General features: G+C 37.4%; 1 protein-coding gene across 1 annotated transcript in view; it reads left to right on the forward strand.

Moving 5' to 3' along the window:
• The window catches only part of zgc:113337 (uncharacterized protein LOC503741 homolog), a 62,127-nt gene that overhangs the window by 5,054 nt on the left and 32,739 nt on the right, over nucleotides 1-24,334 (forward strand). The window contains 5 exon segments of the mRNA XM_039743660.1: nucleotides 8,471-8,549; nucleotides 12,324-12,647; nucleotides 15,132-15,461; nucleotides 21,811-22,004; nucleotides 22,006-22,093. Coding sequence (XP_039599594.1) covers nucleotides 8,471-8,549; nucleotides 12,324-12,647; nucleotides 15,132-15,461; nucleotides 21,811-22,004; nucleotides 22,006-22,093 — 1,015 coding nt within the window.

Below are 24,334 nucleotides of genomic sequence, written 5' to 3' on the forward strand. Positions count from 1 at the left end.
AGAGGAACAGCCATACATATGCCTGCCCGCCTGGCTGGCTGCTGACGAGAGTTGATTCTACAATAAAATAAAATAAAAATAAAAAGAGGAATAACCTTGGAGGTCAATCATCACCTCGAAAGTGGACAGTAGAGATCACGTAGTATATGTGTACCAAATTTCACATCAATAGTTCAAACACTTTGCAAGCTACAGGTGATTTAAAATCCTGGACAGACAAACAAACAGCCACAATAGCGTATTATATATAAAGATGAAGTATGATCACAATAGCAACATGGTTTATAGTTTCTTTTGTCATTGCTTAACTTCAGGAAAGTGCAAATGAAAAAAACAGTTTCTCAGGAATAGGAACATTGCAAAATAAACATTTTTATACATGTCTGAACATACTTCACTGTCCAGTTCCAAAATCAGTTCTGAACAATACAACTACAGAGATTTCTAAATACAACTATAAAGTGAGCTCTCTACAAAGCAGATTCTGTCATTTTAAATAAATAATGACATGTGCAGCTCTGAGCTCTGTTGTTTATGTTTGCTGTGCTAACAATCAGTTGTAAAAATCATCTGACAGGAAGCCCAGGGACATCTTATGTTGAGTAGTGCCTTGGAATGCAATCTTGAAAAATGTATTTTCCTCTAGAAATCTGAATTATTAACACCATCAGTTTAAAATCTTTCACCGACTCTACATTATTTCCCAGTAGTGGTTTGTTATGGACCTTTATCCGGATTCTTTTTGTGAGTTTTGCCCCCTAACCCCCCGGTATGTTTCTGCGCATGATCTGGAGATGTCCTTCTATCTCATGTTGGCCTCCTGTCTCCTTGTCTTTTCTTTCTTTCCTCATTTCTGGTGATGAAAAATCTTTTCTTCTCCTATTTATTTTCTACTAGACCTTTCATTGTTCTTACTTCTCTCCAGCTGAAAACATATTCTTCTGGCAAATTTTGGCTTTTCGGCACAAATCTTTCTTTTGGTAGATTCTTTATCCCTGAACCTTTGAAGATCCTCCTTTTACAAACTATTGCTACTTGAATTATCTACTACTAGCTGTTCCCCGTAGCTCTGCCTGTGTAGTAGAGAAATAGGACAAACGTTAAAAATCAATAAACAAAGAAGTATCGCTAGCTAAGCGGAGGTAAGGTATGCTCCAACACATCATGAGAGGTAGACCGACTCGAATGGAGGCTAACACATGAATGAGGATGGCCCCACCCGGCTCCCCACTATGATACTTAGTGCGATGAGAGAAGTCACAAAATCAACCGGAATGTTCAAGCAAATTATAGAAAAAAAAACGATCTAAATCCATTAAGTAGTTCTCTCGTGAAAAGTGGACAGACGTTGGATTTTATATATAGAGAGATAAGAGTCAATGGAACTTCAGAAACAAATACTGAGAACTGGTGCAACTCCATTCAGGAATTGGGTGACCTTTAGAGTCAACTGGATTACAACTTTGTAGCACTCACAGGGTTTGGGATATCGAGGTGCGCAATGATGTGTGTGCGTTTTTTGAGCTATCTTGATTTTGTTTATTTCCTGTTCATTTCTTCTTTTTTTCAGCATATTACATCTAGAGTATTACTTTTTTTAAATATAATTAAGCAAAAATTTGTTTATGTAGAATTGTTTGCTGGCAATTTTCTATTTGTCAGCCTCTCTAATAAAAGTCTAATCATAGAAGAAGATAACAATATATATGCATTTGAATGTAATCATTCTGTGCATCTTATATCTTATGTTTTGTAATAAAGTATAATATGTAAGTATTTTTTTGGTACTGTGAGTGCTGTGTAGCGTGGAGGCAGATCCTCTGTGTTTATTCTGGGGTTCGTCAGGGGTCTGTTCTGCTCCTACTCTGTTCAGTGCTTGCACGGACTGGGTGTTAGGCAGAGTCATGGGGTCCAGTGGCTGTGGGGGGTCTGTTGGTGAAGAGAGATTCACTGATCTTGACTTTGCTGATGATGTTGTGATGTTCACAGAGTCAATGGAGGCTCTGATCTGGACTCTCAAAAGACTGAGGGAGGAGTCTGAATGTCTGGGCTCATGAGTGTCCTGGATAAAAACCAAGATCCAGGCCTTTAATGACCTCTTGGCCATAGCCATCAGCAGTGGGTCTGTCTGCAGAGAGAGTGTTCAATCAATCAATCAACATTTATTTATATAGCACATTTTCATACAAAAAAATGTAGCTCAAAGTGCTTTACAAAATGAATAGAAAAATAGAAGACACAATAAAAAATAAACATAAGTCAACATTAATTAACATAGAATAAGAGTAAGGTCCGATGGCCAGGGTGGACAGAAAAAACAAAAAAAAACTCCAAAGGCTGGAGAAAAAAAAAAATCTGTGGGGGTTCCAGACCACGAGACCACCCAGTCCCCTCTGGGCAATCTACCTAACATAAGTCAAACAGTCCTCTTTGTATTTAGGGTTTTCATGGAAGGACCTGATGATGATGGTCACGTAGACTTCTGGCTTTCAGTCCATCAATGTTGGAGCATCATGATGCTTTGAGTAGGTGGTGGTGGTGCAGGCCCGCCACAAAGAAACCGGAAAAAGAAACAGAAGAGAGAGTAGGGGTCAGTATGGATTTTAGAGCCACCATGAATAGTTATTATGATGAATTGAACATACAGAGTATCAGGATTAAGTTAAAGTGAAGTTATAAAAAGGCCATGTTAAAGTAGTGTGTTTTCAGCAGTGTTTTAAAGTGCTCTACTGTATTTGCCTGGCGAATTCCTATTGGCAGGCTATTCCAGATTTTAGGTGCATAACAGCAGAAGGCCGCCTCACCACTTGTTTTAAGTTTAGCTTTTGGAATTATAAGGAGACACTCATTTGAAGATCTAAGGTTACGATTTGGAATATAACGTGTCAGGCGTTCCGATATATAAGATGGAGCGAGATTATTTAAGGCTTTATAAACCATAAGCAGTATTTTAAAGTCAATCCTGAATGACACAGGCAACCAGTGTAGTGACATCAAAACTGGAGAAATGTGTTCGGATTTTCTTTTCCTAGTTAGGATTCTAGCAGCTGCATTCTGCACTCGTTGCAAGTCCTCGTCCAGAGGTTTCGAGAGGTTTACTTGCCTCGGCAGTGACATTCATGTCTCTGGTGACACTTCTTATGAAGACAGTAGACAAATTTGGAGAGTATGGGGTGGGGGGACATGAGATCACTAGAAAGGGGTGTGTGGCACTCCCAATATCTATGTTAAAGGACAAAGGTCCAAGTCTTTAGAGTCCTGGTGTTTCCTGTTTTGCTATATGGTTGTGAGACCTGGATGCTATCCAGTGACCTGAGATGAAGGACTCCTTCAGTACTGGGTCTCTTCAGAGAATCCTTGGGTACTGCTGGTTTGACTTTGTGTCGAATGAGTGGTTGCTCATAATGAGGCAAATTACCTGAGGTAACATCAGTTACAGTACTATGGCCATGTGACGTGATTCCACGAGGGTGATCCAGCACACAGGATCCTCATTGCTCCATGGCTGGACCTGGCCAAGGGGAAACCAACATAACACCTGGCTGCGGCAGATAGATGGTCATTTCCAGGGGATGGGACTGGACTACATGTCTGCCTTGGGGGGTTTCCTGGGTTCGTGAGCTCTTTTGTCGTTGTGGGCGTGCAGCAATGCGCTGCACCAGTGCATGCTTCCCAACCTAACCTGACCTTTTGACCATCGCAAGAATACACACGTCTTTATAATATTATATGATTAAAAAAAATGCATCCAAAGGAGCATGAGAACTTCATACAAAAGTCACTGCATCCAAGCATCAGTCCTGGATCCAGGTAGCAACATTTTAACTATTATAACTAATATGAGAGATTATAAAGATCTTGAATTCGGGGCATGGTGTTTATTTAAATACTCAGCTTGTTATGTGGAGCTCTTGTGTACCTACCTGAAGAAATTTAGCAATTACCTCTCTGGTTTCATCAGACTGTGGTCTACAAAAAATATGCGTGGTTTCAATTTAGGAATGAGATCTGACAGCCTCCCATCAGCCTTTCCTAATCAGAGTAACACCCAAAGATCAAAGCCCTTCCGCATCAGAGACGTATTTGTATTTGAAGTACATTTTGTTGTACAGTTTTACTGCCCTCTTTGTTGTTCAGCCTTGCTGCTTGGGTGGCACAGGTATCTGGAAACCTTCTCTGTGTAATTAATAACATGAGGACTCAGGACAGGCTGTTTGAAACACACTTGTAAGGCACAGATTGATGCCAGGCGTGTTCCAAGCTTCTTTTTTTGTATAATTTGTGTTTTATGCAGCAGGCTAATTGAACTTTTGAAGCTATGCACCAGTAAAACACAAACTTATGCTCACCAGCTCAGATTGAAGAGACTTGTGTATATTATAATTATACCTTAACACTGATTTTGTTTGGAGTTTATTAACTTGCACATCACTGTAGCAAGAAGTAAAAACACACATTAAAATGATGATGACCCTCCATACTGCCTGTCCATGCCATTGTTTGATTTCTTCAACTAAGTAATCTGAATTATGTCGTAACATTCTTTGTGATTCATTCCATAAAATATAACTATTTTAAAAATCAAGATTGCTGATTCAGTTCTAATGATACTCTGTACACCAAAGGTTCTCAAACCTGGCTGCTGGTTATTGTTGCAAGCAACGTTTGGTTTTTTGAACTCCTAGCCTAATTATTCTAAGTTTCTTTGTATTTGGGGTCAATGTAAAAATTGCAGACCTAAATTTGGCTGTTTTTTATTAGAATGTATCAAATGTATGGTTAATGGGCATAATGTAGTATTTCTTTTTTTAATTCGGATTCTCCGATTTCCATCATCGTCATGGTTTTCATTCGACTTTTCCAGGTGTATTTCCTATTTGCTCCATCATTTACTAATGAGTACTGCAATGGCTCTGACCCCGAAGTTTCATTTCAGCACTCAGTAGCATCTGCCTGGGTGTCCCACTTTGCTCATTGTTGTCATTATTAGGATACAATTAAGGGAGCAAACTACCCAGAAAAAAGCAAATTACAGGAAAATAACTATAACAAAAATAGACTTATTCGCAAATATTTGAATAATGCACAAATCTCACTTTTGTGGTTTTCTCAATGAAGAGAGGAGAGAGAAAAAGAGCCCAGCTAATTAAATGAGATCAGTTAGAGGTAAAACGATTCACTGATTGTGAAACTGGTCTGAACAAAAACCTGCAGCCACATGGGGTCCCTAGGACTGAGTTGGAGAACCACTAGTATATACCAAATAGTATGTTCGTATCATTTGGAAGTCATTTTGGAAAATGTATTCAACTAAATAAGTATTAGTAAAATAGTTTAAAAAATGGTGATCTTGTTTATGCTAAAGTTCATTTTTAAGGCGTACCTCCTTTAAAAAGGTTAAGTGAAAATACAGTAGATGTGACCGACAGTGTGTTAAGCCCGTCTGCTATGAGTTCTGAAGTGTCCAGAAGTTGACAATAATAAGGTCACCATCAACATAGCTAAGTGCTGATGACTGTGTGGCATTAAACCTCCACCAAAGCAGGGCAAAGAGAAGCCCTTTTAGGTTAGAGTGGCATGACAAGTGCCATTCGGGGCAAGAGACCCTGTCATGTATCATATCTTGGAAGGCAAATGCCCATTGCGTGAACCTGCCGCGTTACTCTTTAGGAAGCTAATATACACATACCGTGGGCTGGAAATACAATACGTCTGAACAACGTTTATGCAGCAGCTGCTACAGAGTTTATTTTGTCATTTCTTCCGTTAGTTGTTTGTATTTTCCCTTTCTTTATACCAGTGGTTCTCAACCTGTGGGGCAGGCCCCCCTAGGTGGGGTGAGAAGATGTGAAAAAAACAAAACAAGAATCAAAAATATGAAAAAAACATCTGTTGAAACCAAAACAAATTAACCTAAACTACATTCTGATACTAGAACAATAAATATAGAGTTAGATAAATGTCAATAAAAGTTAAGTAGGTATAATAAAATATGCATCTACATTTCAAAAAAATGCTGGGGGGCGCGCGATTAAAACTGTTATGAAAACTCAGGTCGTAAATACTTAAAGGTTGAGAAACGCTGCTTTATACCATTATTGCATATATTAAACAGAGAATTGTTGATATCTTTGGATTCCTTTGTATTTAAATGATACTATATATAAGGACTAATTTATTACTAATTATATATCTATTTTATGTAAATGCATGTTAATTTATTTTTATATGCTATTTATTCACATTTAATACCAAATTTGAATTCATTTTTCTTTTCTTGTGAATGTGCTGTATAAATAAAAATGTTGTTTGAGTGTGGAGTGACAGCACAAATGCTCCCTGTCCACTTAATAGTTGTCTTCTTGCTGACTCGGTAGTTACAATATTGTAAGTGTTGAGATAAACGATTCTACGTCTTATTTTTATATCCTGCTCTGACAATCTAAAGTGCAAAATAAGATAAATTCCTAATATGAAGCAATCTCTGCGAGACACTGATTTATCCAAATGAGTAGCAACAGTAAAGGATGTTCAATTAATTGAAAACAACATTAAAAATGCCTCATAGATTAAGAAATGAGTTGTTCTTCATAGTGAATTTAATGTTTATAATTTTAAGTAAAACTGGATAATCTTTATGCGGTGGACTGGCACCCAGCCCGGGGTTTGTTTCCTGCCTTACGCCCTGTGTTGGCTGGGATTGGCTCCAGGAGACCCCTGTGACCCTATAGTTAGGATATAGTGGGTTGGATAATGGATGGATGGATGGATGGATAATCTTTAATATTGCTTTATTGTTTTTAGTGTATTAGCTGGTTAGGAGGACCAGGTTAGGAGTACCGTAGTGTGAGATCCTTGATTGTAAATTAAGCATTACACTGCACTGAATGTTTCCTCAAATTAGAGTTATTAGAAGATCATGGATTATCTGAAAGCCAATTCCTATCTTGTGAAATAAGCAAAGATTATTTTCTGATCACGTCTAAGCAAGAGTCATCTCAAAACCGATGGAAGCAGATGCTTAACAGCTTCACCCACAAGTAAGGTCGTGACATGGATACGCTTTGGTTAATCTGAGTTAAGATAAATGTGTCCAATCTAACAGTTTGAGTTGAGTTTTGAGATTGTGTTTTCTACAGACTGAAGAAGAGTGTATTGTATCGAAAGACGACTCCATTCAATACCTAAATATCTAATTTATAGGTTGCGTTCCCAAAGCTGTCTATAATTATTCATTTTTTCGTTCTGCATTTTGGAAGATAATTCATTTTAATAATGTTAATTTTCCTGAGTAACGTGCTGTAGAACAGTTTGATGAAGTGTTATTTAACGCAGTCTGTCATGTTATTAATTTTTAACACATCATTAAATCATTGTGTAATAATTATGAAAACTGTAAACATAAGTTACATCGGTGGAGTGGTGGCTCTGAGGCTAGGGATCTGCACTGGCATTCAGAAGGTTGCCAGTTTGAATCCTGTAAATGCCAACAAAAAGAAACTCTGCTCTGTTGGGCCTCTTAAGCAAGGCCCTTAACCTGCAATTGCTGAGCGCTTTGAGTAGTGAGAAAAGCGCTGTATAAATGCTAAGAATTATTATAACTTAAAATATTTAAACTTACTGCAATCAATATGCTGTCATTCAAGAAAACCTGGAACCATGAAATTTTATAGATCTTCTTCATTACTTTTATTATAAATAGTAGCTACTGTAGAAGTGTTGAGTATGGGTTAATAATATAAAACTGCATAAAAATATATAGACAGTTTGTTCAGGTCCTCTAGTCACACTCCCTCAAATGCCTGTTATATAGTAATTAATTTATACCTTTTAAATGAAAAGAAGCTTCTAGGCCGGAACATACTTGTATAATCTATGCTGGTATATTGAGTCCAAATTCAAATATATGGAATATAGTAAATAACAGCTCTGTGAAAGAAGACATTTTCTGGCATCCAAAGGCAGTATATATTATAAACCATCAGATTTTTAGATAATTTAGGCAGTGCAGTGGTTATCGCTATGTGGGTTTTCCTCTTGGTACTCCAGTTTTTTATCATGTCCCTGTGACGTTGTGTTATTCAGTTGGTCTTTTAATTGGCCAGTATGAGTATTAATGGTTGTGTGCCCTGTGATGGACATTCCCATTTGGTTCTTTCCATGTGCTCAGTGCTGTCCAAAGGGTTCTAATGTTTGAATGGATAATTAGTCTTACATGAAAATAACTGGAAATGGGAGTTTGTTTTCTCTTCTGCTTTGTTCTATCAACATTTGAAACACATTTCTCATAATATTTCCCATTAAATATACATAACACCTAATAATACACACATAACTCTGTCTTTTCAGTTTACTAATGTTGACAATAAATCAAGAGTATGGGCGTTAAAAGATATGTATAAAAAAGAGTAAAGTCTCTATGATATACAAACTTCACATGTAACCTTTTATATGAAATTTTACTTAACAGCTCAGAAGATATCCTGATATTTCTGTTTATCACTGTATGCAGTTTTGTGTGTCTTTGATGCTGACATCAGTTTCACAAGGTAAGAGATGATACTTTAAATATTTGTAAGACATTTTTAAGACTATGTAAAATGGTTCACTTCTTTATTAAGCTTTCTGCTCTTATCTGTAAAATGTAGTCGTGTAGTTGCTTTTACTGCAGTAACGGGCTTGGATCGGGCTTGTGCTTCTCCATTCAGATCTCCACGTAGGCCGGTGGGCAGTCTGCCAGTCTGACAAGTGAGCAGATCCTTGTTCCAGCTATAATAGTACTCTTTGCCCCCACAACCCCACCTTAAGGTTATTTACCCCCAGTAATATTAGAGAAGCTCAGGCTACATTTCTGATTTTATGCTTTGCTAATGTAAACAGGTACAGTAGTCTTGCAGGGCCAGACACAAGCGTCTGGCGCAGTGAGGCTGTAGGTACAGTGGGCCTAATACCGTGGGGTTTCTGCTGTTTCTAGATCAACATCAAAGTTGTCATTCCAGGGCAGTCCTTTATGTTCTGCGAGTTAGCTATAAAGACAGCTTGTGATATAATAAAGCATGAACAGCACAAAAAGATATGCAAAACTACCTGTTTGAAGAAAAAATAAAAAAGCTTTCTTTGCCATGCATAATCAGCCAAGCTTAGAAGAAGAAAATGATTATCATTTTAAATCCATAGGTAGACAGCTTTTAAACCTTTATTAGATAATGCAAACTCATATGCTCTCCTGCATACAGTCCTTGCTTTATGATGGTAGAGGCTAACTTTAAACCTAATAACAATAATAAAAATTCTTTACGTCTATATTGCACTCTATATATTAATACTCAAGGTGTTTTACATAGGGTGTGGGAAGCCTGATCAAATAAAAAAGAATGAGTGTCCTGCAATGACAACGCTGATGTCAGGATTCATTCAGGAACTAATAATTCAATTTTACAGTTTTTGTTATGTTATTATTTGTATTTTTTTTATATTTTATAGCTTTATTGCTACTTTAATAATGTCACATTGGTGCTATTATGTGCAGAGCTTTAATCACAGGTGTTGCTACTTTCTGTAATATTTTCATGGTGATAGCCATACTGTATTTGGTAATGGTGGTTATAAGTGACATGATCATTAATGCTGCCAATGTCATTTTATCATGTTCTTGCTAAAATGTGGCAAAACTATATAGTTTGAATTATACATATAGTTTTGTCTGTTTGTGGGTTTTGACAAATGTGGAATTTATTTCTGAAGTCATTTTTATGATTCATTTTGAATGTAAAAATTGTATTTTTGTTATTGTCTTGATTTATTTATGTATTAGTCTATTTATTTATTTTATCATTGTGCAAAGAAAGACTTCATTAATCATGTGACTGGAATGTGACGTTACAGGAAGTAACAATATAAATAGGGTGCTGATTTCATACTGACTTGTACTTTGATTGATTCATGGTATAAGGTATATATCTTTTTAAGGTATATATCAAGGTATATATCTTTTTAAGGTATATATCAAGGTATATATCTTTGTCATTCTTAAATATACAGTAACTAACTTTCAAATAAGTAGGCCCTAACAGTAATTTGTTACATTTGACTTTTCTTTTCATCTTGCCTCTTCAATTACTGTTTTTTTTTTCAGTTTTGTTTGGCTTCCATGGTATTTTGAACTTTGCTTTTCCTGACCTCATCATTTGCTACGTTAGTCATCTCCATTTTTTATTTTGACTGCTCTCTTATCCTGATCCCAGAAAGGCTCCATTCATCTCCTGATCAGATTTATCTCTTCTTTCCCTCAAGACTGACCATATTTTGTCATTCTGTTTATAAAAGATTTAAAAATGTTAGAAACTAAACCATATCAGGTTGACCTTTTAGATGCAGTACATACAAGCACAAAATCTTTATTTATTTAAGAACAAAGAGATTCATAAAAACAGGTCATCAATTCCATTTCACTTAATGCATTCCAAAAGATCTCCAAAATGTTACTTTCAACCACACTGCTTGGTAACTTCTCTGTGTGAAGAAACACTTTTCAACATTTTTGTCAAACCAACTTTTCAACAGTTTTCATCTTTCATCCTATTTTCTTGTTGAGGAGTACATGTTGACAAATGGCATCCACCCTACTGACTCCCTTATTAGCTTTAACCATGATAGTCACATCGCCTCCTAATCTTTATTTCCTTGACATGCAAACGTTTTAAGGAAGAAGAAACCATGGATTATTCTTATCCCTGTGAAATGTTTGGAGGAAAGAAAACTAATGTCAAATTTTGACATTTCAAAGAACCAGTTCTTTAAATTACACATCTGTGTGTTCGTAGCCATGCTTGATTCGATGAGTACTTATTGTTGGATGTTATATCTTTGGGAAGCGTAATGCTTAGATTGCTCTCAAAGTGTGGACAGGGTCAGAGTTAGCTAGGGTAGGAGCTGTAATAGTATCAGAATGGTTAGATCTAAGATATTGTTGTGACTTTCTTTGCTCTCAGGCATGTCAGCTGTATTATTGCATGCTACCAAGGTCCAAGAAATGGTGTGTTAAATACTATTCTTTGAATATTCCAGCATGACATGTCACTCCTTTGCAATGAGCTTGCAGAGGAAAGTCAAGAAGTGTGTATAACAAAATAGTCCCTCACTCTGACTCTGCAGCTTTTGTGTTACTGAAAAAGAGGAATGTGAAGCTCCCATAGATGACCTGCTCTAGAATTGCTGCTAATATTCAAAACACTAATTTAACATACATAAAAAGATATGCATTCAAATAAAGCACAAAGTGGGGGCACCTAAGCTATGGACAGAATCACACAGACTGGAATGATAATATTTTACTTCTGCTGGTTTGATCTATTCAATCTAAAAATGGCCACAGACAACAAATGTGGCCACCTGCTAGCAGAACTTCAACAGTACCAAATAAGAAAAACACATGCATTTGCATCTTAAATAATAAGGTTAACACTTTGTGGACACACCATTGCAGGTTTCGGTTCTTTTAAATTAAAAACTGTGTGATTTTACATAAAATAATTAATCACTGTATTCAACAAGCCTTTGAAATGCAGCGAAATGTCTTGAAAAGAATGCTTAGGCTATTTAATTAGAGTACACTGTAACACTCTGGACTGTCCCTGGCTCCATATTTCAAGACAGAACATAACAGCACTAAAGAGAGGCCGGAGTGGAGCTGCTAGTCTGATTCCAGGACAACAGGATATGACATATCAGGAATGATTAAAATAACTGAATACTTTCAGCCTAGCTTAATAATACTAAGAAAGGAGATTTTCAAAAAGTTTAAGCATATGAAGGGAGTTAAGCAAAATATGGGCCAGCTTTTCTTTGAAAATATGACCTTTTACAAGAATTGCTGCTTTCCATGTCTCTGTGTTTGTTGTATCTTCCTTGATGTAATCAATCAATTTCTTTCTTCTTTTTCCACTTGCTCTTTTTCATTCTCCTTTCTGCTGTGCTGCCCATACCATCTCAGACTCGATTCTTGAATTTGGTCACTAATAGTCCTTACTTTCACCTCCTGTCTGATTTCTTCATCAGACCTTCCATCCAGAAGGTTGCCTCCCCAGGTATTGCCCTTAAGCACTTCATCTCCTTAATTTCCATTTTTCTTATCTGTTGCACTTTCTCAGCAGTTTTACTACACCATACATTAGAATGGGTGGAGGAGCTTCTCATCTTAAATCTGCATTGCCTTATATATATATATATATATATATATATATATATATATATATATATATATATATATATATATATATATATATATATATACCTTCATTAATATGTTTTTTAAATTCTGACAGGTGAAGTAATAACTGATGGAAATATTACAGCATATCTTGACAAAAATAGATCAATCACATGTAAACTGTCTAAGATCTCTACATCCAGCAATCCTCAATTTAGATGGGAGAGACTACAAGAAGGAACAATCGCTCATTACTATGATGGAAAGGTGGTCATTACTGATGCATATAAAGATCGTCTTAATTTATCTCTCATTGCAACAAATCAGTTTATGATCACTTACCACCCTTTAAAAGACAATGATAGTGGTTGCTATCTCTGCAACTTTGATGTCTACCCTACTGGGTTTCAGTCTGGAGAAGTATGCATCACTCTGCTTGGTAAGTATTTCATGTTTTAATCTGATGATATTATGGCATGGCAGTACAGGGGTGAAGTGGTTGTCATTGGGCTTCTTAATTCTGGGGAATGGGCCTTGACTGTTAGCATGGCAAAGTTTGCACATTCTCACTATGCCCATATGCATATTTCACCTTTCTTTTGTATCATATAGACATGAATTCAACATCAAGTAGAAACTTTTAAGTGAGCTAGTATGAATAAGAATGTATGCATTATAGTGGCTTGCCAAAAACTGGCATTCCTTCCAGATACGGTTTCTGCACTGAATATGTTTATAATTCAGATTTCAACGCTCTATAATTCAGGCAGAAACACTGGATGGAAAGTTCAATAATGCTGTGGCATGTCTTTAAATATTATATGCTTAAGATGTAGGGACATCCTCCTGAAACAGCTTATTTTAACAGAGCCAATCAAAATCACTTTAGCTGATATTAGGTAAAGGATAAATATATTTGTATAATGGTCTGAAATGAAATTGGTTAAATTTGATCACAGTTGAAACCATCTGTGGTGTGTGTGGCACAAAGTATATAATACATAAATATATATATATATATATATATATATATATATATATATATATATATAATATATATATATATATATATAAATATATATTATATAATATATATATATTGTATATATTATATTATATACAGACACACTAGCAGTCTCCCCTTGGCTCCACCCATAGAGTAGTGAAACAGGATAAAATTTAAAAATCAATTAAAAAATGGAATTTGTATTAAGAAGAATTTAAATTGATAACTTTCGTATCCAAGGGCCTCTTAATATGCAATATTTTTGGTTTTGCTATCAGGGGTGAGAATATAGCTGTGATCTCTTTTTTTGCCAAAAATGTAAAAAGTTGGCAAGGTATCTCTGGCTAAGCGGAAGGTAGGCACACTCCAGCGTCAAACGTTGGCACTGTATCTGATCGTGTTCAGCTCTGAGGGGAGAGCATTCCCTGTGTGGGGAGAAGAGCACTTGGCCATGATATCTCTGCTAATGAGCAGGTACAGTTGTGCTTGAAAGTTTGTGAACCCTTTAGAATTTTCTATATTTCTGCATAAATATGACCTAAAACATCATCAGATTTTCACTCAAGTCCTAAAAGTAGATAAAGAGAAACCAGTTAAACAAATGAGACAATAATATTATACTTGGTCATTTATTTATTGAGGAAAATGATCGAATATTACATATTTGTGAGTGGCAAAAGTATGTGAACCTCTAGGATTAGCAGTTAGTCTGACGGTGAAATTCGAGTCAGGTGTTTTCAATCAATAGAATGACAATCAGGTGTGAGTGGGCACCCCGTGTTATTTAAAGAACAGAGATCTATCAAAGTCTGCTCTTCACGTTTGTGGAAGTATATCATGGCACGAACAAAGGAGATTTCTGAGGACCTCAGAAAAAGAGTTGTTGATGTTCATCAGGCTGGAAAAGGTTACAAAACCATCTCTAAAGAGTTTGGACTCCACCAGTCCACAGTCAGACAGATTATGTGCAAATGGAGGAAATTCAAGACCATTGTTACCCTCCCCAGGTGTGGTCGACCAACAAAGATCACTCCAAGAGAAAAGCGTGTAATAGTCGGCGAGGTCATAAAGGACCCCAGGGTAACTTCTAAGCAACTAAAGGCCTCTCCCACATTGGCTAATGTTCATGTTCTTGAGTCCACCATCAGGAGAACATTGAACAAAAATGGTGTGCATGGCTAGGTTGCAAGGAGAAAGCCACTGCTCTCCAAAAAAACATTGCTGCTCATCTGCAGTTTGCTAAAGATCACGTGGACAAACCAGAAGGCTATTGGAAGAATGTTTTGTGGACGGATGAGACCAAAATAGAACTTTTTGGTTTAGATGAAAAGCGTTATGTTTGGAGAAAGGAAAACACTGCATTCCAGCATAAGAACCTTATCCCTTCTGTGAAACATGGTGGTGGTAGTATCATGGTTTGGACCTGTTTTGCTGCATCTGGGCCAGGGGCGGCTTGCCTTCATTGATGAAACAATGAATTCTGAATTATATCAGAGAATTCTAAAAGAAAATGACAGGATATCTGTCTATGAACTAAATCTCAAGAGAAGGTGGGTCATGCAGCAAGACAACGGCCCTAAGCACACAAGTCGTTCATGTTGTGGAAGGACCTGAAGTGAGCAGTTAATGTGAGGAAACCCACTAACATCCCAGAGTTGAAGCTGTTCTGTACAGAGGAATGGGCTAAAATTCCTCCAAGCCAGAGTGCAGGAATTATCAAAAGTTACCGGAAATGTTTAGTTGCAATTATTGCTGCAAAGGGGGGTCACACTGGAAGCAGAGGTTCACATACTTTTGACACTCACAAATATGTAATATTCGATTGGTTTTGTTTGGTTGTTATTATCCATTTAGGTTGATTTTACCTGTCTGCTTATATCGTGTGTTTATGGAGTGCTTTTTCTTTCTTGTTTATAGCGGAAGTGAAATCGACTGGCAATGTTACAATTAATCTTGGAAAGCCGGCGACAGTCTCCTGCAGTTATGAGTTTCCAGATCAGGTCATCCAGGTTCTGTGGAACAAATATCTACAGGAAAACAAAATGGAGATAATTGCTTCACATAATAAATACTATCCTTCAAACATTCCGTATAAGTATAAGGACAAAATTTTTTTTTACTCCAGTGGAAAAACATCCAAAGTTGTCTTCAAAGCTTTGTCATTGCAGGATGAAGCCTGTTACATGTGTGAATATAACTTATATCCATATGGAACTAAAAGTATAAGCAGCTGCATTACTGTGCTTGGTAAGTCCCTGCCATTAAAAAATAAACCACTTGCAAATAAGGTAAAAGACAACAGTAATGGGCGTGTAATCTGCTGTACAGGAGACACAATCTACTGAAGAGACATAAGGGGTATGGGACACCTGATCACAGCTGATTGTGTCCCCCAGTGGTTTGTACAGAGCAAAAGAAACTTCTGCCTGAATTCATAGTAATGTTCAAATGCGAATATGTTACAGCATATTTTAATAGTTTGGATTGCCCAACATTTGAGCTGTGCAAGGAATGACTATGAATGTTAGATGAAAATACAAAGAGTGTAAATTTATTAGGATCCATTCCTATGTCTCTCTCTTGACCGTCTCACATAGAGCTACTTTGTAAGCCATACTGGAAGCAAAGGGAAGAGGACTGGGAAGGAAGTGTGAAATGCCAATAGACGAGGACAGGACCTCCTCATTTTACAGAGTTGCAACTATTTGGAATAAACAGGGGTTCCTCTGGGAAAAATCTTAAGGAATACTGCCTACTCTAAAGAAGTCATCTTAGCAAATGAAAAGGCCTTATTATCAGAAAAAATGATAAATGGAAAGGTTGACTGTAGTAGTAAACAATAACTTAAAGTGGTAAATTAGACTTTCAGATGCCTTTGACTCAGTTTAGCACCATAGATAAATCCTTAAACTAATTGGAAGGCCAAGACCAATCAAACCTTCCCCAAAAACAAATTTATAATAATAATAATAAATTGCATTTATATAGCTTTTTACATAGACAGATGGGAACGATTTCAACCACCACCAATGTGTAGCATCCACCTGGATGATGCGATGGCAGCCATTTTTGCACCAGTTTGCTCACCACACATTAGCTATTAGGTGGTGATGGGGTGAGAGAGAGAGCGCCAGTTAGAAACAAGGGATGATTAGGGGGCCAGAATGGACAAGGCCATGATAGGCAGTTTAGCCCGGGCAGTGGGATAAACCATACTCTTTGCCCAAGGATTCTTAATGACCACAGAGTCAGGACCTTGGTTTTACATCTCATACTAAGGGCGGCACCATTTTTATTTCTTCACAGACTCCTTGTCACTGCACTGGGGCATTGGGATGCACACACAGCCCACAGACTATGCGCCCCCTACTGGCCTCAGCAACACATGTTCCAGCAGCAACCCAGGCTTTCCCTAGATGGTCACCCATCCAAGTAATGGACTGGCCCAAACATGCTTAGCTTCAGGTGGATGGCATGTTCTGAAGTACAAGAGATATGGCTGCTTATGTATGTTTATTGAGCAATAAATAAATAAATTATGAATATTAGTTAAGCAAACAAACAAGGAATGAGAGTAGTAAATAACTAAGTTGAGAAAGAAAGAAAGAAAGAAAGAAAGAAAGAAAGAAAGAAAGAAAGAAAGAAAGAGAAAGAAAGAAAGAAAAAGAAAGAAAACTACAATAAAGTGTAACTGCTTAAACTAACAAAACAAAAAAATTTACAGGGCTTAACAAGGAACACTAGTAACTAAAAAGAAAGCTACATATGTAATTCCAAAGTGTAACCCTAATGATAGAGATAAGGTCTAGAATTAGACTACATGCACGATGGTACGTTTTTATTTTAAAACGTAGGTATTAGTTTGAGAGAGGTATTCACACTACCATGTCTTCTCCTTTTGTACACATTACCCTGGCTTTTTTAGACCTTGAAGATGGAGGCTTTTTATAATGCTCTCTAAAGCCATATATTTCTGAAAATGCAGGCCAGGCATTGTAGTATGGACAGGTCAAAGCGTAGAGTTCTGATTTGGTCCTGCTTAGTTTGTGGCCCTTCCCTGATTGGATCCTGCTCATTACAACGTCTCATTCTCTGATTGGCCACCCTTCACGTTTGAAAAGCACGTTCCAACATAGTGAGCGTAGAAGAGTTGCTTTCCATAATGTGTATTATGTTGTTTAGCTACATGCATCTAAATTGAGTTTTGTAAAGTTTTATTATAGATCTCATGATCAAGGATAAATCCCGTTCAAGGATTTTTCTGCCAATGCACTCATGCCAATTGTAGGCAAATGACTATGTCATATGTACTTTCAGTCAATTCAGTGTGAACAAAGATACTTTTTGGAAATTATGTAAAAATACTATTGTGGACATCATTTTCATTCCGAAATGCCATTTATAAACAAAAACATATTTGCGTGGATTTAGCTTTAGAGAATATCTTAACACACTACTCGATTATATTTAATATTCCAAGTTATCAAGAACAGGAGCCTGAAAGCCCACTGCATGAAACCTGCTCCCAATCCCATTAATATTAGAGTAAAAAACAAACAAAATAATCCAAATATATAGTGATTAATGGTTCATATTAACATGCTACTTTTACCTTAAGGCTATAATTGTGCCATAGTGTAGTATTACGTGAGTTTAAGTCGTGGATTAAGTTAAATTTGGAAAGTACAAAAAAGCTTCAAATAGTGTGCTTGACAAAAAATTACTGTAAACACCACTGTGAATTAAGGCACCAAGACACCATTCAGCACCAGGGATGCTTACATTTTGTCTGGAGGTCTCTGGCACCTCCAGAATAAACCCCTTCTTTATCATCCATCCATTATCCAACCCTCTAAATCCTAACTACAGGGTCACGGGGGTCTGCAGGAGTCAATCTCAGCCAACACAGGGCACAAGGCAGGAAACAAACCCCGGGCAGGATGCCAGCTCACCACAGGGCGCACACATACACACACACACTAAGCACACACTGTGGACAATTTTTAGGACCTTCTTTATCATTAGGCTGTTCCAGGTGTTGCTTTAGGATCTCCCATGGTTTGCACTTGTGACTAAGAAGGCCATAATGTCACAATATTTGCTTTGTAAAGCTCATCAAGCTATTAACCTGATACAATTTGGGGACAGCTCACACACTGTTTATTATAATCATGGAAGACATCTCTACTGGAGGAAAAGCAATGATACAACAGGGAATAGATGCCCTCATATTGAAACTAAAGCACATTTCAATGGGATTTATTGGAATTAGTGCACCTAAACCATTCCAAAAAAGTGCCCCCATGCCATTATGTAATCAACATAGTTTTGAGTCCCCAATAAAGGTACAGACACCACCATCCATTTGGATAGACCTCTAAGTTGGTTTCCTTTTATTAATAATCCATTCCTTTGAGATTCAAACCAACATCAGAAGAGACCGTATTCCTTATCAAACATCACCAAACTGTGTTTTCTTTGGTACTTCAGGTTCATTCAAACATAGGCCAACAATGACTTTTGTTATGAAAGAACCTAGTTTATTTTTCAGCCCTGCTTTTTTGAAGTGTAGGTGATAACATTTGGAGGACATTTTGTATGTGACCCTGAGCGTGCAGAGACAAGAATTGAATAGAAATATTTCTCAGTCGACATGGAGTCTAGTACAAGAATAGTGGCGAGCTGCCATCCTTGTTAAAGTACTGAGGTGTTAAATCACAAATAACTTGTTTTATAATTTTTTGGAAGAACTTTTTTATAGAAACTTTGGTAAAAAAAAGTTTATAAAATATATAATTAACATGTTCAACATAACCTAAGTATTTGAGGTTTCCTAGTGCAATTTATATTTATTCAGATCTGTCAAATTTCTGACTAGTTAGAAAACTAATACTATAGTCAAAGGTTTTTGCAGAACAGACTAATGCAGCAAATATCTGTCCTATTTAAAGGTATAATCAATCAATCAATCAAAAAACACTTAATATTCATATTCTTACAGTCCTTCTGTCACTTATAATAAAATTGTTTTCATTTTTATCGTACATAGACTATTTACTTATAATATACTGTAGGGTAGATGCAGTTAATTTCAAAAATATGAAACAATTACAAATACAGTAAATATTATCCTAAGGCACATGGCTTTTACAATAAAATTGGAAAACCAGATGAAATGTCAGCTACCGTATGATATTCAAGAAAATTAAACTTTTACTCATACTTTTTTTAAAGACTAAGACAAGTAAATTAAGCCACAATAACCAGGATGTCATGCTAATGTGTTCAGATATTCTACTACATCACAAACAATTCTGCTCCCCCCGTTTTTCAAAATGTATCTTTCATCACTTCTGACATTCTTTCACATTTTTTTATTTTGTATTTCAGAATTTTCAGATGTTTATACTGCTGAAGTTCTTTATTATTTATTGGACTTGCTTCAATATAACAGATCTATGTATATCTGTACATGCAGAGATTTGAATGTTGTAGCATCGGCATCAAACACCACAATAGATGGTTTCTCTGCTCTTTACATGGCTTTTTGAGGTGGCTCGCTATCTTTTAAAGGACTGCTCACCTTTTTCCACACTAGTTGGAAAAGCATGCGGCTTTGCAGGCTTTTCCATTTATATAGGCGCTGCTGCCACTGCTGATGTAATGCCAGCTCATACTTGGGTGACTCATCCCTGGCTGATGTAACTTGTCAGCGCCGTTACATAGCCCACCAGTCGAAGTCGTTGCCCCCAGTGACCACTTCCAACTCCTTGCAATGGCTCACAAACTTGTTGAAATGGCAGGGTGGTGTTTTCTCGTGCTTCAGTCGTACAGCTGTTGCTTAGGGCACATCAGTAAGGATCATGGGTGCTGTGTTGTCGAATGGCACAGCTGGGATGGTGAGAACTGTGCTTTTATGTGGTGCAGCAGAGATACTCAATGCTGGTCAGTTGCAAGCAAACAGGCAAACCTCTTTATATGGAGATGCAGATGTTCCGGTTTCATTGCTGTTTTCCTTTACTGAACTAGTTCCAGGTCTGGATCTCAGCTTTGAGACTCTCCCTTCACCATTTTTACCACCAGCCCTGCTTTTCACAGCTCACTTGAGCCCACTGGCAACTTGATCTGCCACCCTTCTCCTCAGCTCCATGAGCCTTACGCTCTGTTGGTGTCCATGTACCCAGGCTAATAGTCCTTAGCAGATGGAGAAGTGATGGTGGAGCTGCAGATGTGTCAGTCTCTCAGCTGTCTTCCCCCCTTCAGTGCTGCTGCAAACGGCACTCCAGATTACAGATCTGAGCCTCGAGACTCTCCAGCAACTCCTCTGAAGATATTCCATTTTCAAGTTTTACTTTTATTCCAAATTCTTTCTGTCATGAGTATAAATTTCACACTAGGTTTTAGTGGCCATCAAAATACCAGTCTGTGTCTGTCCAGAAAGTAACACAGGGTAAAAAAATAAAACCTTTTACAATTAATATAGGTCATTTCCCCTTTAAAGTTTTTATCTGACAGAAAGTGGGAGTTTACAGAACTCTGAATGTTTACAAAGCAGACTAAAGGCCGGAAATGTGAGAGTGATTACAGGAGTGAGATGTTATTGAATTAAGGTTAGAAGACAACCTCAAAAGGGAGTTCCTGAAACGGAACTCTTGTCTTCTGGGGCACTTCTATTTTTGACCAAGTATGCTGTTGTGTAATTTTCTGCCTTGTCTCATGGTTCCTTTCAAAAGACAGAAGAAGCTTACGCTATCTGCAGCTTTAGTTGCTGCCATATGCAGGCTCTACTGAATTAAATTCTGTGTGGTTAAGGACAGGCATCAGCTGAGCATTGCAGGCTTCAAGTTGGGAAGGTTGCACCATTGCAAAGTCGGGGAATCACCAGCAGTGACTATATAACTGTATATATTTTAAAAAATGAACCTTCATTGTACCCCCTGCTACCAGAATAGGTTTAAGTGGGTTTGTGAGTGATATGTTGTTGCAGATTAAACAATTACACCGTTGTCACTGTTGTCAGAAGCAGGCGCAACATGACATGGTACAGGATGTAATGAGCTTGCCAGATCTAAACGGAAGAGGACAAAGGACTTGAAGACATTGAGAAACTGAATGAAAATATTCAATTTAAATAACTCTTTCAGAGATACATGTTGTGCTAGTGATAAAAGGGTGCACCATCAAGACTTGTTTGCAAAACACCTACCCATGACCCTTAATGAGCGAGACTGAAATGGGTGACTTTTAAATAATGAAACAGAAAGTTAGAACAGGGAATCGAGGAGCAGTAAGTGGTGCTACAAGGTAATTGAGAACTGAATAATTTTGGCTGCAGATGAAGAACAGATAAGTAAGAGATTGTGCGATTGAAGTGAAATTAATGGAATGAGGTTCTGAAAATAGTAAAATCGAAATATTTCAGCATTATTATGCACTTCTGCTATAGACTGGCATCTCATGGTGTTCAAATTCTCACTGCGCTCGTCTCTTTTGGGCTCAGGAACAGTTATGAAAATTACTGGATGTAAGTGCTACTCATTTTCTATTAAACAGCTAATATGCATCTTTCTTTTTATTCTTGTTTTATTTATTATAGTGCCACCCAAATACAATTCCAATTATGAACTTTTACTAGATGGTTTCTACCAACTAAACTGCTCAGCTTTTGGAAAGCCAGCTCCAATAGTGAGATGGAATATGACCGATGGCGACATAATCAAAAACGTGACATACATTACAGAAATGTTTGACAATGGCACCACTTTGGTGATCAGCAGGGGTTTTGGTGCAGGCTGCTATATTTAATGAGAGGAGGATTGTTTGCATTATAGATCATCCCAGTCTAACTTCACCAATTACTGTTGAGATCAAGGAAAATGGTTAGTAGATTTTGTTTTCTGTTTCAGTCATATCTTTTTGGGTTAGCAGGGTTATTCTTAATGTAATGAGGTCACAACTGGTAAAAAAAGATACTGTTAAAGAATAAGTCCAGTTTGTAACATTTAAGTATGCACGTTCTTTTAGTGTAAACTGAATACAGAACCCTTAAAAGATAAAGATTCTCTTTCTGTTTACAGTAGATTAAATAATCTTGACTGTTAAGAAAAGTGCAGCGCCATAGCCTTACATATGAAAGTTCTGAAGTCAAAGTCTTAGATGCTTTGTATTTCAGGTTTATATGCTTTTCTGTCCAGATGGGCTATTTAGACGTGTATTCAGGCCTCTTATACTGATGGATGTATTGCACCCTAAACTTCGATCATCTGTGCTTACTTAATAATAAATACAACCCTGTCATGAAAAAAGTTGGGAGAGTATGGAAAATGCTGATAAAGACTGATAAAGTGATTTTTAAAAAAATCTATTCAACCTGTACTATATTGAAGACACTATAATACATTATTTGATGCTTTACCTTCTAAATTAAATAGTATTTTTGAAATAACACTCAAGTCAAATTTGTTGACTGCAACACATTTCAACAAAGTTGGAGCAGTAGTGACAGTAGCAGTGTAACATCACAATTTCTTTTAAAAAAATGTATTAAGCATTTGGACACTGAGTACACAAGTTGGTTTAAGTTTAGCCAGGAGAATTTTCCCCCATTCATCCATTAAGCAGGTCTTCAGCTGCATAATTGTTCAGGGCCTTCCTTCATTGCCATATTTATCACTTCATAAAGTGCCACACATTCTCATTCAGAGACAGGTCAGGATGGCTAGTCTCATACCCACACTCTCTGCCTATGCAGCCATGCACTTCCACTCTGGGCAGAATGGGGTTTGGTGTTGTCCAGCTGGAAAATGCAGAGATTTCCCTCCTGGTAAAGACAGTGTCTAGATGGCAGCATTTGTCACTTCAGAATATGTGCATGTCCTCCTTCAATAATGGTGTCTTCACAGATGTGTAAGTTACCCATGCCATGGGCACTGACATACCCCTATACCATGACAGATGCTGGCATTTGGACCTGATGCTGATAACAGCTTGGATGTTGTCCTGGAGAACATGACAGCTGCTTTTTCCAAATGCTGTTTGAAACGTTGACTCTTTGGATCACAAAACATGATTTTTTCTGTGCAACTCTCCATCTTAGATGAGACTGACCCAAGAAGGCACTTCTGGCTTCTCTTTTCAATAGTGAAGTCAAACCTTGCATCTGTAGATGCAACAGTGAATGTTGTTAACTGACAAAGATTTACAGAGGTTTACCCCAGCCTGTGTCATGAGATCCATTATAGACACATGACACTTTTTAAGACAGTGATGTGTGAGGGAAAGAAGATCACGCACATTCAAAAGTGGTATTCCAGACCTTGCCCTTTATGTACTGAAATTTGACCAAATTCCTTGAATGTGTTAATGATCTTGTGAACTGTACAGGGTGAAATGGCCCAAATCCTACATATTTGTTTCTAGGGAACATTGTTATCAAATTGCTGAATTATTCACTGATGTATCTTTTGAAAAGTTCACAAGCCTTGATCCAGCCTTGCACTTAAAGGGCTATAGGCCTTTTTGGAGGCTCTTTATATACTAGAAAATGGTTACTTCACCAGTTTCACATCGTCTTGTTACTTCAAGTTGTCACATCAGTTAGTAGTCCTAAACTATCCATCCATCCATCCATTATCCAACCCGCTATATCCTAACTACAGGGTCACGGGGGTCTGCTGGAGCCAATCCCAGCCAACACAGGGCGCAAGGCAGAAAACAAACCCCGGGAAGGGCAGCAGCCCACCACAGGGCACACATACCCACACACCAAGCACACACTAGGGACAATTTAGAATCGCCAGTGCACCTAACCTGCATGTCTTTGGACTGTGGGAGGAAACCCACGCAGACATGGGGAGAACATGCAAACTCCATGCAGGGAGGACCCGGGAAGCGAACCCAGGTCTCCTAACTGCGAGGCGTAGTCCTAAACTACCCCATCATTAATTTTTTGGAAAGTATCAATTTCAGAATTAAAATTTATTTTCAAGAAACAATGCCATTGATTAGCTAGATCATTAAATGCAATGCCTTTATATTTTTTATTTGAATACAACTACAAAAATGTACAAATCACACTTTTTATCAACATTTCCCATACTGTCTCAGCTCTTTTTGGGGTT

This window comes from Polypterus senegalus, chromosome 2 (assembly GCF_016835505.1).
Source record: "Polypterus senegalus isolate Bchr_013 chromosome 2, ASM1683550v1, whole genome shotgun sequence".
Lineage (NCBI taxonomy): Eukaryota > Metazoa > Chordata > Cladistia > Polypteriformes > Polypteridae > Polypterus > Polypterus senegalus.